The 17,381-nt window shown below is 40.6% G+C and overlaps 1 protein-coding gene across 5 annotated transcripts in view; it reads left to right on the top strand.

Annotated features, from left to right (window-relative positions):
- ZNF219 (zinc finger protein 219) overlaps window positions 1-13,417 on the top strand; it is a 47,171-nt gene extending 33,754 nt beyond the window's left edge. For all 5 annotated transcript variants that reach the window (XM_072149195.1, XM_072149215.1, XM_072149184.1 and 2 more), the window contains 2 exons: window positions 11,227-11,358; window positions 11,902-13,417. In XM_072149195.1, coding sequence (XP_072005296.1) covers window positions 11,227-11,358; window positions 11,902-12,479 — 710 coding nt within the window. In that variant the 3' untranslated portion in view covers window positions 12,480-13,417. The remainder of the gene's footprint in view (window positions 1-11,226; window positions 11,359-11,901) is intronic.
- The last annotated feature ends 3,964 nt before the right edge of the window (window positions 13,418-17,381 follow it).

The raw sequence follows: 17,381 nt of genomic DNA, 5'->3' as shown, positions 1-17,381 counted from the left end.
CCCTTTATATGCAGAATTTTCTGTCCTGTTGGGTTTAGTGCAGCCTTGACAAAATGTGTGGGGTGCATTACATTTGTGCCTTCCTAATAACATTACACTTCCTAATAACATGTCCGACGGGGGGCAGGGGATTTAATAAATCTGGGCAATTGTCTGATTTTTAAAGAATTTATTTGCAAATTATGGTGGAAAGAAATATTTGGTCAATAATAAAAGCTAATCTCAATACTTTGTTATACAAGCGGTCCCTTACTTAATGACACTCGACTTACAGGCAACCCCTAGTTACAGACGGACCCCTCTGCCCACTGTGACCTCTGGTGAAGCTCTCTGGATGTTACTATAGTCCCAGGCTGTAATGATCAGCCATAAGGTGTCAGTAATGAAGCTTTATTGCTAATCCTTGGTCTCATTACAGGAAAAATTTTTAAACTCCAATTGTCACTGAGGCAAAAAAAAAAAAATTGTCTAGAACTTCAATTATAAAAAATACAGTTTCGACTTGCATACAAATTCAACCTAAGAACAAACCTCCGGACCCTATCTTGTACATAACCCAGGGACTGCCTGTATATCCTTTATTAGCAATGACAAAGGTCATACATTTTCTGTAAGTCTTCACAAGATTGGCACAGACTGTTGTTGGTATGTTGGCCCATTCCTCCGTGCAGATTTCCTCTACAGCAGTGATGTTTTTGGGCTTTCGCCGAGAAACACAGACTTTCAACTCCTTCCAAAGGTTTTCTATGGGGCTGTGATCTGGAGACTGGCTAGGACACTCAAGGACTTTGAAATGCTTTTTACAAAGCCACTTTTTCTGTCCCCTGGTGATGTGCTTGGGATCATTGTCATGCTGAAAGACCCAGCCACATTTTCATCTTCAATGCCCTAGCTGATGGAAGGAGGTTTGCACTCAAAATTTCATGATACATGGCCCCATTAATTCTTTTATGTACACGGTCGTCCTGGTCTCTTTGCAGAGAAACATGATGTTGCCACTCAGGCTTCGTAGTAGGTATTGTGATCTCTGGATGCAACTCAACATTCACTGATTTGAACAACTTTTATACTGATAACATGTTCATATAGGAGCCATTACTACAATTAATGGGGCTCATTTACTTACCTGGTCCAGTCATGATCCCGCGGTGCGTTGTCCCACAAGGATTCGGGTCTGCCGGGATTCACGAAGGTCGTGCGCCCGATATCCAGCAGGTGTCGCTGCTGCGCCGAAGTCTGCCGGAGTTCACCTGCTTCATCCTGGTGCATGTGAGTGCTTGATCTTGCGACACATTTAGTTTTTTAAATTCCGCGTTTTTTCCAAATCCATCGGGACGTGCCGATGTGCCACAATCTGATTGCGTGCGCCAAAATCCTGGGGCAGTTTGGCGCTAAACGGAAATATTCGCAAAACCCGGCATTCGGCCCCTTACTAAATGAGCCCCAATGTGTCGAGGACAGAGGAGCCTCTTGAAGAAGTTACAGGTCTGTGATAGCCAGAAATCTTGCTTGTTTGTAGGTGACCAAATACTCATTTTCCACCATAATTTGCAAATAAATTCTTTACAAATCCGACAATGTGATTTTCTAGATTTGTTTTCACATTTTGTCTCTAATAGTTCAGGTCTACCTATGATGTTTATTACAGACCTCTCTCATCTTTTTAAGTGGGAGAACTTGCACAATTGGTGGCTGACTAAATATTCCCCCCCCCCCCCCACTGTATATAGCTAAAGGAGAAGGGATATGAACGCCTGATAACAAAAAACATAATGCTATAAATAAATGAATACAACAAAATACAATGGGGCAATTTACTAGGGTCGCGCCCCAGTTTTCTGGCGGACTTTACACGTTCTTTTAGGTACAAATTGCTTGCACAGGTATTTAAGAAGTGTCCACATTTGTGTTGCACGCGGCAGTTTTGTGGTGCAGTTGTACTATTCTTCATGCAATGCAAATTTCTGCCCTGAAAGGGGCTCAGTCAGACGGTGCACCAGAAGTATCACGTAAAGTCCGACAGAAATGTGTTGCATGTTATAGGAGCACCAAAAAATAAGTGTTGCACTCTGTCGGGGCAGTGCAAGGAGGGCCAGATTCATGCAGCATGTGGGACAGATATCATGAATTTGGCGCACTCTGCACTACCCACGCAGTTTGCACTGTTCTTAGTAAATGTGTCCCAATGTCATTAATCACAAGACAGAGCTTTTTTTGCTAGTTTGCTTTCATGATTCACAAAATGTTATGATCATTTTAAAGTAGGGAGTCATTTCCAAGATGGACACCATCTACAACTACAAGTCCCATGGAATGATTAAAGTGCCAGGAGCATTATAATTCTCCATTACACTGTATGTCCCCAACATTTTTCTGCTAAGGCGGGCAAAATTTTAACTAGTTGCATATTTGCTTATATTTTAATGACCCATTTGAATATGAATTATGCTAATTCCTGGCATTCCCCTTTAAAGAAATTCAACCATTAAATCAAGCATGATAAACCAGAAACACTTGTGCTCTAGATTCTCAGGCTATTTTTACACCTCAGTAGCACATCTCATTGTTTTTCTCACCTTCCCCCCTGCTCCAACTGCACTTCCTGTAATCCCAGAAGCAGGGAGCGTACAGTGGGAGAGGGGAAGTGCTCATGTACAGTGTAACAGCCTGTGAAGCTTCAGGGCGCAGGGGCTCTAATAACACACCCATAGGCCCTCTGGCTCATTAGCATAATTTTAAACATTTATTTTAGAATGAAGGAGGCCATGGATAACAAATATGAGTGCTTGATTCTGATGGTAGATTTCCTGGAAACTTCAAACTTTAGGACTTTCAATCTAATGCACTTAAGTTTTCAACTCATTTTTTATAAGGAACTGCCCACTCAGTGTCTCAAGAACAGAGTGTGCATTTACATAAATAATATGCACTTGGCATATGTTCCATACACTTCTTGCACTATATGTTGGAGAATCATTGGATTTAAGTGGGTTGAGCTTGAAACTTGATTTTAGCTATTCAGATTCAGGCAGTCAGTTGAAAGTGTCTTGACAATGCCTTTAATGTGGACAACAGATCTTAGAATAACCAAAAAAAGACATCTATACTGCTATTGAAAGGACAGTATTTCTGGACATTGTGATCGGGGCCCTGGCAGACATTGTTCTTAACCCCTTAACAACCTGTCTTTTTTTTGTTTTTTCATTTCCATTTTTCACTCCCCATCTTCAAAAATCTATAACTTTTTTTTATTTTTACACATAAAGAGCTCTGTGACTGCTTGGTTTTTTTGCATAACAAATTGCACTTCATAGTGATGGTATTTAATATTCCATGCCGTGTACTGGGAAGTGTGGAAAATATTCCAAATGCAGTGAAAATGGTGAAAAACCACATTTGCGCCGTTTTCTTGTGGCCTTGGATTACGGGGTAACGATTACAGGGATACCAAATTTGTATAGGTTTTATAATGTTTTATATATTTACAAAAATGAAAACCTACTGTACAAATATTTTTTGTTTTTGCCATCTCTGGGTGGGTGGTGTAATTTTTGATGAAGTTTTCAATGCTTTCATTTTAGGACTGTACAGCTTTTTGATCACTTTTTATTGAATTTTGTATATTTTTTTCAAAATGGCAAAAAAGTGCCATTTTCGACTTTGGGCGCTATTTTCCGTTACGCGGTTAAACTCAGTGAAAAACCGTCATTATATTTTGATAGGTGTTTGACTTTTACTGTTTATTTTTATATCAGTTCTAGGGAAAGGGGGTAATTTGAATTTTGATTCCACCAGATCATGTGTCAGCTCACTGCAGACAATCTCTCTCTCCTGGATCTCCGTGCAAGGGGAGCATGGTGGAGGTCTGGGGAGGGTCAGGAGCAAGGAGAGCAGTGAATATATTATAGAGTAGACGGAAGTTGTCATTTGAAATTTTCCTCTCTCGGACTCCGCTGAGTCATCTGGCAGGGAGCCAGGAAAAGTTTCACATACTTTATCTCAAACCGATATAATACAGACATTTAAAAAAAACAAACATATTTTGTATATACAGTACAGGCGGTCCCCTACTTAAGAACACTCGACTTACATACAACCCCTAGTTACAAATGGACCACTGGATATTGATAATTTATTGTACTTTAGTCCTAGGCTACAATAAACAGCTGTAACAGTTATCACAGGTGTCTGTAATGAAGCTTTAGTGTTACTCCTGATTCTTATGACAACCCAACATTTTTAAAATCCAATTGTCACAGAGACCAAAAAAGTTCGGTCTGGGATTACAATGATAAAATATACAGTTCTGACTTACATACAAACTCAACTTAAGAACAAACCTGCAGACCCTATCTTGTATGTAACCCGGGGACTGCCTGTATGTTGTTAATAGCAACCTGTCTCCTGATTAAAAATAGCACAGATGACAGGTTCCCCTTAAGTTGAATTTGTATATAAATAAGAATTTTAAGCGTAATTCTAGACAAAGGCCCACATTTATCAAAGTTTGCCTGTGAAGTGTGCAGGGTGTGCCAGATCCAAGATTTGTGGTGATTTATCAAGAATCTGAAGCTCCCTGCACTGCTTTCACAGAGTGCACCAACTTATTTTTGGTGCACCTTTGACAGAATTGTGTTGTAGGCCCTATGTTAGACTCTTCATGATAAATGTGTCATATGGTCCAACTGTGCACTGGAACGCCTCTTTATGTGCAGAAATTACACATAAGCACTACAGCGGCGGCACAAATACATGTGCAAGAAGTTTGCTCTAGAAAGAACGTGCAATGTCGAACAGAAAACTGGCGCGAGGGCTTTAGTAAATGTGGGCCAAAGTTGTTTTTTAATGTCCCAAAGTTCTGGAAATTACCTGCATCCAGTGGTCACAGGGGACATAGAGGTTTGTTTGTAACTAGGGGTCATATGCAAGTTGGTTCTTCTTAAGTCAGGGACTTCCCGTATTCATAGCTTTCAATATTTGCAATGTAAGGAGCTTGTAGAGAAACCTGCAAGTAAAATGCAACGAAAAACTATTTCAATGTTTTTTTCCACAGCAAACATTGTCCCAACAGAATTTCTGTAGACTATAGCCTAGACAGGATCCCAGGCAAGCACAGGGCTGGGAGGAGGAGATGGGTGAACGGTCACGGTGCGGTGATATACCGCATGCTCACCACGCCATCAAGTAGAGCCATTGCAATCTGTAATCTGGTTGCAACTCAGGCTCCCATTTTACCCTAAGACCAATGGCGCGTGACCATAGTAGGTGTGTGAGGAAAGGATTGCTAACTGGATGGATTTCATGAACTGAGCACAGTGCCAGGAATGGGACCTGCATCATAGCTAAAGGGGTATACAGGTAATATGAATCTGGTACAAAAACCCATAATACTATAAATGTATAGAAAAAAACTCAATGGGGGACATGTATCAAAATTTTGCTTTGCCTTTTTCTTTAATTTTTCATGGTTCTTGTGCTCATTTGCACATTATTTTGCGCCTAAAACTGTCTCCTTTCAAAGTTAACCATTGTCTAGTTTTCTGCAGTGTTCCCCGAGTTATCACCAGATGTCCAGATGTGAAAGTTGCTTTTTTAAAAAAGTTGTGCATTTTCTACAATCTACAGCTGCTCTTAAACAGGCGTAGAAATTAGCTTGGAAGTGATCTTGACTTTTGGAGACTATTTGCAACTTTTGTTTTAAAAAATTGCAAATTCACTAACGACCAAACTCCATGTGTATCAATAAGGAAAAACCGCTAAGATACATCCAGGGCCGGTTCTAGACAAAGTGGGGCCCCAAAATAAAACTATTTTATGAACAATCACAGTCAGTAAGAGGCTCCCTTTAGTGTGGTAAAACAGACTGTAATATTGGAGAATTTTAAAGGAGATAGATGATCGGGAGATTGATGGGCAGCATGGTGGCTCAGTGGTTAGCACTACAGCCTTGCAGCGCTGTTCAACATCTGCCAAGAGTTTGTATGTTCTCTCTGTGTTTGCGTGGGTTTCCTCCGGGTCCTCTGGTTTCATCCCATACTCCAAAAAATTACTGGTAGGTTCATTAGACTGAGCACCATTGGGGACAGGGACCGATTTGGCAAGCTCTGTGCAGCACTGCGTAATCTGTGTGAGCTACATAAATAAATAAATTATTAATTATTATTATGATAAAAGATAAATATGAAAGATGATAGAGACTTCTAGATGCAGAACTATAAAGTAGATGATATATACAGTGGATAGATATGAGAGATAAATACGATCACGAAATAAAAGGCAATAAGAGAGAAAGTGTGTTCTTAGATAGTTCTGCATAGAAAAAAGGGTTAAAAACATGAATATTAGTTGATATCATCCCTTATCAAGATGTAGTAACATATAAAGTGTGAATTTCCATTATCTGTGAGGTGCAGCAGCTCCTATGTGCAGCAAATTCTCCCTGTAGCCTGATGGCTAAGAATCTGGAGGGGGTGGACACTTCAGAGAGCTATGGGGGTCATTTACTAAGGGCCCAATTCGTGTTTTCCCGACGTGTTACCCGAATATTTCCGATTTGCGCCGATTTTGGCGCATGCGATCGGATTGTGGCGCATCGGCGCTGGCATGCACGCAACGGAAATCGGGGGGCGTGGCCGAACGAAAACCCGACGGATTCTGAAAAACCGCCGCATTTAAAACAAAAAATGTGTCGCGGAGCTTGCACTTACCTTCACTAGGAATAGGCTGGTGAACTTGAGCGTGTTCCGATACTTTTCAGCGCAGCAGCGCCACCTGGTGGACGTCGGAGGAACTGCCTTGATAAATTCCGGCCGGACCCGGAATACATCTGACCAGCAGAAAAGCCAAGTGCCAAAAAACAGACCTTTAAAGACGGACTTATGATGCATGTGCCCCAATGTCATTAGTCACAAAACAGAAGTTAACCCTTTAACGGCCCTTGACGTAATGGAACATCATGGGTCGGCTGCGCTTGCAAGGAGTGGGCTCATGGGCTGAGCCCTCTCCATAGCCGGAAAGTCTTTCCGGTAACACCCACTATCGGTGCTAGCACCGGTCGTGGGTGTCATCCCGCACATCGCCACCGGCAAAGATGCAGGGGACTTCAAAAGGATCTTGTTGAAGATTGTCCCATGACGTCAACGGGGAGCGGGGAATGGTTGCCATAACAGTCTCAAGTCTTCCAAAGACCCAAGGCTGTTTCGTTTTAACCCATTGATTCGCACATTGTAATAAATGAGGAGGAAAATCCCCATATACTGAAATACAGTATTATGTCAGTATATGGTAGGATCAATCAGACAAAAAACCTAAAAATTCAAATCACCCTCCCTTTCCCTAGAAGTCATATAAATAAACAGCCATGCCCGAAAATGCCCAATCTATCAAAATATAGTAACGGTTTTTCACTGTGTTTTGACCCCGTAACAGAAAATAGCACCCAAAGTCGAAAAAAGGCACTTTTTGCCATTTTGAAAATTTTTTAAAATTCTATAAAAAGTCGTACAGTCCAAAAAATGGTAGCATTGAAAATGTCTTCAAACATAGCAAAAAATGACACCACCCACAGCTCCTACACCAAAGTATGAAAAAGTCATTAGAGCCAGAAGATGGCAAAATCTAATTAAAATTTTTTTGCACATGAGATTAAAATTTTTGTAAATGTATGAAAACATTATAAAACCTGTATAAATTTGGTATCCCAGTGATCGCACCGACCCAAAGAATAAAGTAGAAATGTCATTTGGGGCGCACAGTGAAAACTGTAAAACCCAAGCCCAAAAGAAAATGCATTTTTTTCCACCAATTTTAACTGTACCTGGATTTTTTTTCCTGCTTCCAAGTACACGGCATGGTATATTAAATACCGTCACTATGAAGTGCAATTTGTTACGCAAAAAACAAGCCATCACACAGCTCTATGCATGTAAAAAAAGGTTATAGATTTTTGATGGTGAGGAGTGAAAAATGGAAATGAAAAAACAAAAAAAGGACAAGGTCTACCGACTACAGCCAAACGCAGTGGTGATCACATGACCTGCCCAGACAGGTGATGTGGACATTTGACCAGTGGCCATCTTCTGTCCTGTGTCTCCTCTACAAGGACAAAGTCACAAGACTCATTAGACGACCAGAAGCATTTTAATTCTCCTTTATGGTGCATTTCCACAACATGTTTCTGCTAGGAGCAGCAACATTTTAAATAACAACTAGTTTTATATTAGCTTATATTTTAATGACCCATTTGAATATGAATTATGCTTATTCCTGAAGTGCCCCTTTAAATAGAATGCATGGAGTCTGGTCTCCTGCTAAGAGTGCTGCTGCTCTGTATTTCTTTATAGCACACTTTTTGAGTGCATTCACAGCTTACAACAGGTTTCCACAATGAAAATAGTCACATTGTAATAAATAGTAAATGTGATTACCGTAAATATGATTGCTCAGTTTAAAACCCTGTGAGTGTATGTAAAAATGGCCACACAGCAGTGCTAGGTTTTAGTTTTTTTTATATACATTATAAACAGGATGCAGATTATTTCCATAAAAAATTAAATTTAGGTCAATTGGGTTTGTGTTATAAATAACTTGATTTTGCCACATGTTATCACTGCAAAATTCTATCTACAAGAATCGTCAAGTTTCATGAATCAAAATGTATGATGGGTGTAGTTATCGTGGCACCTGCATATCACTTTGCAACACACAGTTGTAGATCTTCTTATGCAAAGGTACAACATGTAAGAATAAAAATTACAAATAATTATATTTGGAATTTACCATTTTAAAAATAAATCTCAAAAAGCTGTAGCAGAGGTGTCCCTGAAAAAAAAAGATCGGACATGTCTTTTCCCCGGGTACTGAGCGTTACGGTACCGCATGTGTGCCGATTGCCAGCCTATGGGGGACATGTATACGGCGGCTGTATATACGTCCCACAACGGTCGTCTGAATGTAGCCTTATTCAGTACATTACATATACCTCAAAACAAATACAATTCCAAAATTAGGGCTTTTGTTATATGGAAATGAAAGGAAACGGAATTGCTGAATTCGTCAAGTCTAAAGTAGGTTGTTCTTTAAGGCTTTAAACAACCTACAATAGAGATTGAAATCTGTTTATAATGTTTGTTTACAAAAAAGTAAAACAGTAGAAAATTAAATTAAAAAATCATCTTCAGCATCTAGGTAAAGATGGGCATATTGGAGCATCCTTAAAATGTTTGCCTCTTCACACGCACAGATTGCTCAGTAATGTAACTGCTTTAATCTTTTCTAACTTTAGTTTTATTTTTAGCCCACACATGAGATCAGCAGCACTTTAATGTTGTGAAATATACCATCAATCATTTTTGCATTTCTTTTATCTCAGCGTGACAGACGTACATGTCATCATTATAAGTATAGATCTGGTGAATTTTGTAGTTCGGCAGAAATTGAACATATTTGAAGAAATTATATATTTTTAGTAGAAAAATGCAATGTTTCCATAGCTACCAATCAGATCAAAAGAAGATATTAACATGAAACATTACCCACATTGGATAACAGCTATCTTACATGACCTATATAACCTTAAAGGGGGTCATCCAGCTAAAAGTGATAGCTTACTACCAAACTTTTCTCATATGATGCCATAAAAAAACTAAATTTCTCTTTTTATATTCTTTTCTCTGTTGACAGGGAGTTTATCTCTGATACATCTGGAAATGCCCAATTCCCTTGTATACCTGGGGACAGCACGGTTTCTGAGATGCTTATAAATATTACAGGCAATTTTTGTAATGTGTCTCAAACCATTAATATCAGAGGGTGGTTGGGTCAAATTGACCTTTTATTTGAAAGAGGCATTTCTTATCTTAAAAATCTTATATAATCCTCTTCGTTTCAGGTATGGAGGAGATATATTTAAATATCTTTATTAACATTTATATCTCTATACCAGAGAGTACAGGGTACAGGAGGGAAATGTAGTGTAGTGATAGTACAGGGTACAGGAGGGAGCTGTAGTGTAGTGATAGTACAGGGTACAGGAGGGAGATGTAGTGTAGTGATGGTACAGGGTACAGGAGGGAGATGTAGTGTAGTGATAGTACAGGGTACAGGAGGGAAATGTAGTGTAGTGATAGTACAGGGTACAGGAGGGAGATGTAGTGTAGTGATAGTACACGGTACAGGAGGGAGATGTAGTGTAGTGATAGTACAGGGTACAGGAGGGAGATGTAGTGTAGTGATAGTACAGGGTACAGGAGGGAGATGTAGTGTAGTGATAGTACAGGGTACAGGAGGGAGATGTAGTGTAGTGATAGTACAGGGTACAGGAGGGAGATGTAGTGTAGTGATAGTACAGGGTACAGGAGGGAAATGTAGTGTAGTGATGATACAGGGTACAGGAGGGAGATGTAGTGATGGTACAGGGTACAGGAGGGAGATGTAGTGTAGTGATGGTACAGGGTACAGGAGGGAGATGTAGTGTAGTGATGGTACAGGGTACAGGAGGGAGATGTAGTGTAGTGATGGTACAGGGTACAGGAGGGAGATGTAGTGTAGTGATGGTACAGGGTACTGGAGGGAGATGTAGTGTAGTGATGGTACAGGGTACAGGAGGGAGATGTAGTGTAGTGATGGTACAGGGTACAGGAGGGAGATGTAGTGTAGTGATGGTACAGGAGGGAGATGTAGTGTAGTGATGGTACAGGGTACAGGAGGGAGATGTAGTGTAGTGATGGTACAGGGTACAGGAGGGAGATGTAGTGTAGTGATGGTACAGGGTACAGGAGGGAGATGTAGTGTAGTGATGGTACAGGGTACAGGAGGGAGATGTAGTGTAGTGATGGTACAGGGTACAGGAGGGAGATGTAGTGTAGTGATGGTACAGGGTACAGGAGGGAGATGTAGTGTAGTGATAGTACAGGAAGGAGATGATATGACAGAACAACCTGGATGTTAAAGGATCAAAAACCAAATGCATAGACCATATGGAAAATGGGCTATTAAAAGTGTATCTCTCAATTATGTGTGTGAATATACTGGTATAGTATAAGTCCTTTGACAAACCACTCGTACAGTATCATGACAGAGCTCTGCATCATCTTTAGAAGGTATCAATTATAACATTTATGTCCATACCCAGGAAAACCAATGTTTTTAAATTTGCTCTTTCTACAGGCACAGAAAGGAGTAAATTGTTTGTGTGATTTTTCAGCATTCTCCTCATTTCTTCTCCAGATAAGAATGGATGGAACGTCAACTCAACCCAGGTAGAGAGACAACGTGGATCAACTGGGAGAGACTGTCCATTTTGCGCCAAATCATTCCGTTCTTCCCATCACCTTAAGGTGCACCTCCGTGTACACACAGGTAAGTCCAAGTCCTCTAATATTTGAGATCTTGTTAAGATTTCTATTTACTTATCTTTTTATCTTACTATTACAATTTTACAATTTTTTTTAATGTTCATTAAGACAAAAGTAATAAAATTCTGAATTCAACCTTCTTTCTCATTTTTTTGGTCAAGTTTGGGTTGTAAAAATTTTTACATCAAAAATTGCAAATTTGAATTAAAAAAAACTTTGTAATACATTGGGGAAGATTCATGATCTCTCTGGAGGAGAATGCACATAAATATTCCCCTTTCTCAACTTGCTCACCACTTTGGGCATGATGGGGCCTTGGGCATGGACGCCCTGGCCTGTTGGATTTACTATATCCTCGACCAGAAAACCAGTGTTTGTAGATATGGCCGCCGACGGGGGAATTTTAAGACTGCCATTTAAAATGCCAGCCTTAATGAATTCTCCCCATTGTGCCTTCTTTGCTTTCACTATTCAAATGTTTTCTATGTCCTGTATTTATTTATTTTTTTTCATTTTGATACCTACACCTGTTCTGCTTTCTACACAGGAGAGCGACCTTATAAGTGTCCTCATTGTTCATATGCTGGCACTCAGTCTGGATCTCTGAAATATCACCTGCAGAGACATCACCGGGACTCCAAGCTTGCTGCTGGTGTACCCTTGAGGGGCAAAACGATTCAGCAAGGTGGAAGCCAACAAGATCGCCTACTTCCTGTATCTACAGCTTGGGCGAGTTCTTGCACGGATTTGCCTCCAAATTGTGAAGATGGAACGTCCCTACCCCTCCGTCTTCATGTGACTGAGAGCCAGGGTCCTAGTGCATTTCCTCGCATGGCGGGTAGAGGTGGACAAAGGAGAAGGAGTCCCTCACATCAGCCAACCAATGGAAGAGCAGAGCACGAGCCTTTGGATTTGTCTCAAGGAAACCCTTTTCATCGTTGCATGTACTGTCCATTTGTAACTTCTGTAGGGGAGCTAATGAGCCTACATCTTCAAGTGCATCATGGGAGGAGATCACGTAGAAAGGGAGGCTATATAAGAGGAAGACCCCGTCCTGTGCTTTCTCCACAGTCCCAGGGCCCTAGCCTGAGAGACAGCCCAGAGCAATGTGAAAGCACTGAGTGAACTAAGAATTAAAGGGCAGATGGTATGAAAGGTTCCCTGTAACTGCCCAAAATCCATTATCCACATAAAAAGAGAGATGAAACGTTTAAAGATGAAGTGTGATGGTTAGATAGAGAAGATGGGAGGGATTTTGATGGATAGAAACGGGACACAGCTTGAAACTGGAAGGAATGATAGAGGAACATAGAAACTGGGTGTGTGGGTGTAACAGCTAGGGATGGGTAGATTGTGGCAGAGACAGGAAAAATGGAGGTTGAATGTGAGAGCGGAAGGGAAGTAACTGTGGGAAAATAACTGGACTTGAAAGATATATTGCAGTTGAAAGAATGAGACAGTCAGTGATACCCTTTCCTGGGAGAGACAGTCAGTGGAAGCACGGACAGTACAGTTAAAAATCAAGAAATATCTGATTATTCAAAAAAGAGGTTCACAAAGATAAAAAGAGTAAGCAATAAATGGGAGATTTTAAGATGCTTTAGAGAGTGGATGCAAGCAAAACATTGTAACCGCAACAGTGACAGTAATGGCAGATGCGTTTCACTACTGTGGTTGACTGCTTGCAACATATCTGTGGTACGAGAGAAGAGAACCAGCTATAGTAATAGGATCACAGAAAGTTAGAGATAGGATGAGAAACTAGACATAGGGTTAATAAAGGATGAATAGACATGCTAGTAATAATGATTATTTTGCCCCAGAAAATTTCTTTCTGGTTGTTGAGACTTTATTTTTGATATTATTATTTGGAACATTCTTCAAACCCAGCCATTAGTAGAAACCCCAAAATACATGCCCTTTCTTCCACATTCCCAAATTATTTAGAATTCTGCTGAAAGAATACATTTCCGCGTTTAGAGATTTCTATATTTTTTTTTATTCTTTTCTTGTAGAAAAAAAATAAATTTGGAAAAAATTAAATAAACTCTGTTTTAAAATAATAGTTGCAATGTTGCTTCGACAAAGACCTTGTCTCTCCACAGCATATTTATTAAGGAGTCTTCAGTGGTTGCTTAGGAAATCATTAAAAAGAACCTGTCAGGGAGATTTGGTATACTAAAGCACCCACAGGTCCTTATGGATCACCCTTTAGCAAGTCCCTCTGTGAAGACTATACACAAAAAACCTTTATACTTCGGGCCCATCTCTAGTGCTCCCCAAGCCTACAAAATACTTTAATGAAGACAGAGCTGTACACCCTGGCTTCATTGCACAAGCGTCCGAACCACAATTCATGCGCAGTGAAGCTGGGGTGTAGTACTTCGGCTTTGCTGTGGAGATGCGCATCAGAACAAGGTAAGTATAAACATATTTTTATTTTACTAGTGGGCAAATTGGGACTTGCTAAAGGGTCATTTGGGGCACTAAACCACCGATCCATAAGGACCTGTGGTTGGTTTAGTGCAACCAATTTCCCTGGCAGGTCCTCTTTAACAAAAAATAGCTGAACAGAAAAAGCAGGAAAATTTTCTTAAAGTCTTTGAAAATTACAGGACTGGAGAAGAATTTGAAGCACAATTCCACTTTTTAGACCTGTAAGCAGGTTTGTGGCGACTAAACTAGTAGCATATCCTTATTCTGTTTAGAGCCCCAAACCTGGCGACCAGTTTAGCCCACTGATCCATTTGCCTGTTTTAATAATAATAATAGTAATAATTCTTTATTTATATACTGCCTATAGATTACAAAGCTCTGCAAAGAGCTTGCCAAATCGGTCCCTGTCCCCATGGGGCTCACAATCTAATCTACCTACCAGTATGTTTCGGAGTGTGGGAGGAAACCATACCATAACTTACAAACACTTTGCAGATGTTAACCTGGATGGGACTTGCAGTGACGGGGTCCTGGGTGCAAGTCAGTTGTGCTAACCACTGAGCCCCTGTGCTGCCCATGTTTTATCTGCTGGCTGCAGGTAAAGCCAGTGAATGTGCACCTCACTGTGCCAGTACAAGGAACAAGGAGGAGATTTCGTTTTCATTTTAGCAGTTGGGGAAAAAAAGTCTTCATGGGTGAGACTGGGGTAATAAAGTTTATGTCCCTGCTTCTGATTTAGGGAGCCTAAAGCTGTGTTCACACGTTAATGTAAGCGTTTTGTGACAGCAATGTAATGCTGATGCATACTGTCAAATTAATAGGTAATTGGTGGTATACAGGCATGCACTAGAGAGCTTATGCACTTACAAGTCAACAGCTCTGTTCAATTTGGAGACATAGCCGTGAACATGATGCCTAATCCATAGACCTATAAGTTTTCATGGGCATTAATCCTCATAACATGTTCCCTTTAACAATTTTATTAAAAGGTGCTGCAACTGCCAGGATGCACCATATATGTGTAATAAGCGGGTGTCCCCCACCATGAGGCCTCCACATATATTTCAAATAATAGTAATATTCGGGCTTACTGAAAAATGTTGTTAGGCCATACAGTTTTCGTTTGACAATAATAGTAAAAAGACTATTTTAACATATTCTAAGGCTACATTCACATGGAAGTATATACGGCCGATGTATTTACGGCGTATATATGTCCCCCATACACAGCAATGGCCTCACAGCGCCGTACGGGAGCGGTATGGCACCGTATCGTTATGTAGCCCATACAAAGATAGGACATGTCCTATCTTTCGACGGACTACGGCGCCGGGCCCTATGTTACTCTATGGTTGAATGCTGCTCATCCCCTCCTCCTATCCCCAACGCCAATGCATGCCCGTCGTACTACGGTTCGGCAGCCATAAATCGTGTTAATGTAGCCTAAGAATATAAGCTGATGACAATATGTTATACACATTTAAAAAATTAGAATCACTATGCCAATAATGCCATAGTCAAATCAATTTACAACGCTAGATAGACAATTCCATTACTGTGATAGCATTACATGATGCCTATACCACTGCAAATATGCAAGTATAGCTATACACTGAGAAAAGGGAAGCAATGGGGCAGATTTTTAAAAAGTGCCCTAGACAGTGCAGAGTTAGACTAGACAGTTGTATTCTGCACAAGATTCATATAAGTGGGCATAAAATGGGGCACATTTACTTAGAAAGACGGAAACTTCACTAAAAGTGCTTTTTCTGTTTAGAATGCTGGGTGCAACACATTAAGAACGTGCACCAAAAATCGTGAATCTGCCGCTTCCCTGCACTGGCCTGACAGAGTTCACCAACTTTTTTGTGGTGCACCTTTAACATGGGGCGTGCAAAACAATTTGCATGTTAAATATGGCGCTTGGTGCAACTTGGTCTGACTGAGCATCGGAAGGTTCCCCTAATTTGTGTTGCATGGAGGCTAGCACATACACTAAGAAAATACCTGTGCAACCTGTTTTCACCTCTAAGAAAACGTGCAGAGCCCGTCAGATATGCGTCGCAAAGCCCTCAGTAAATCTGCCCAAATATATGTATAAAACTGCTTAATGTTCTTGCTGTATAACATGTTGTAATTTATTCTCATGTTGATTGGTTGCTCAAAAAAATGGGGCAGTTGACACATGGGGCCATGGGAAACCATAGTACACGTCCCATGAATTTCTATCTGTTGAAACAACGGCTAGTTCACATCCCCAAACAACATTTGTGTAGCATAAGCATAGCCAAATAAAATTTTACCAAATAATTCTGTGTGTATTGGCGGACACACACATTCATCTAAAGCCTACATTCATCAAAGACCGTGCAAAACCCCTCGGGCAGAATTGTGGCGCACGTTCCAACTAAGCACTGACACAACACTTCTGGTGCACATTGTTGAACATGTTGCAGCCGCGACACAAAACTGTTTAGTAAACACACAAACACTGTAACCCCTAAATGGCCACCCATTTAGGGGTCTTAGGCTAGGCTGACAGCTTTCTCTGTTGGCCTAGCCTAAGTTCTTCAAAGATGCTGCTCGTATATAGCCTGACATTCCAATGCACTGCAATATATGGTTATTACAGTGCATTAGTATGAACAAGTGATTAGATGATCACTTGTTCATGCAGCATTATAGTAGAGATATAATAAAAATTAAAATTCAATAAAATGTTTAAAAAAAACCCTAACACACATAAAACATGGTATTCTAGATCTCTGCTTGCTGTCATTCTATAGAAATCTTCTACGTTTATTTCCACTGGACAGAAATCTGTCCACGGTCACACAGGTGCACGGCTCATTAGTATCACAGAGAGTTATCAGAGCTGTGTGATATAACGAGCTGTCCACTGGAAGTAAATAATGAAGCTTTCTATAGAATACTTTGTAAACATGCAAAAATGCATGGGTTTTCAGTGCGCTTTGAACGGACAAAGAGCGCACTGTGCGACAGCACACTTATACTGCACTAGGTTGTTTACTGGTGTAGTTTAAATCTGTCTAGTGGAACTTTGCATGTTTTATTATTTTCATTAATTATTTATTATTTTGACTTTGTTTTATGTAAAAATGCTCTGCATAGTTCAGACCATTCTGTCTTCACCACTCTGTGTGATACAGGCCAGTATTATGATGTCAAACTGCTTGCGTTTCCCTTCTTCCCTGCACTGATAATGCAACTCGGCAGCAACCGGGAGAGACAGTGGCGGATTAAGTGTCCCATGGACGCTGGGCAGTTCACACGACTAGTGCCCTCCAGTGTCCAAACCAACATCTGTCCTGATGTTAGGAGTTAAGTACTAGTCTATATCATCTATATCCGTAATCTTATACTGTTCACAAAAGTAATTTAATGATAACTTCACTTGTGCTCTTATAACCCATCTCATTAGGAAAGCCAATAACATTCCCTAACTGCATGAAACCATCCACCCCGATGACCAAAGCAGATCTCCCAGACCGTGTAGGAGATCTGAACTGCTACCCAGGCCTACCCAGCCTTTGTGCGTCCTGCAGCTGAACCCCCTTCCTCTCCCCCAAG

This window comes from Engystomops pustulosus, chromosome 1 (genome assembly GCF_040894005.1).
Source record: "Engystomops pustulosus chromosome 1, aEngPut4.maternal, whole genome shotgun sequence".
Lineage (NCBI taxonomy): Eukaryota > Metazoa > Chordata > Amphibia > Anura > Leptodactylidae > Engystomops > Engystomops pustulosus.
This window is presented reverse-complemented; position numbering and strand designations above follow the sequence as displayed.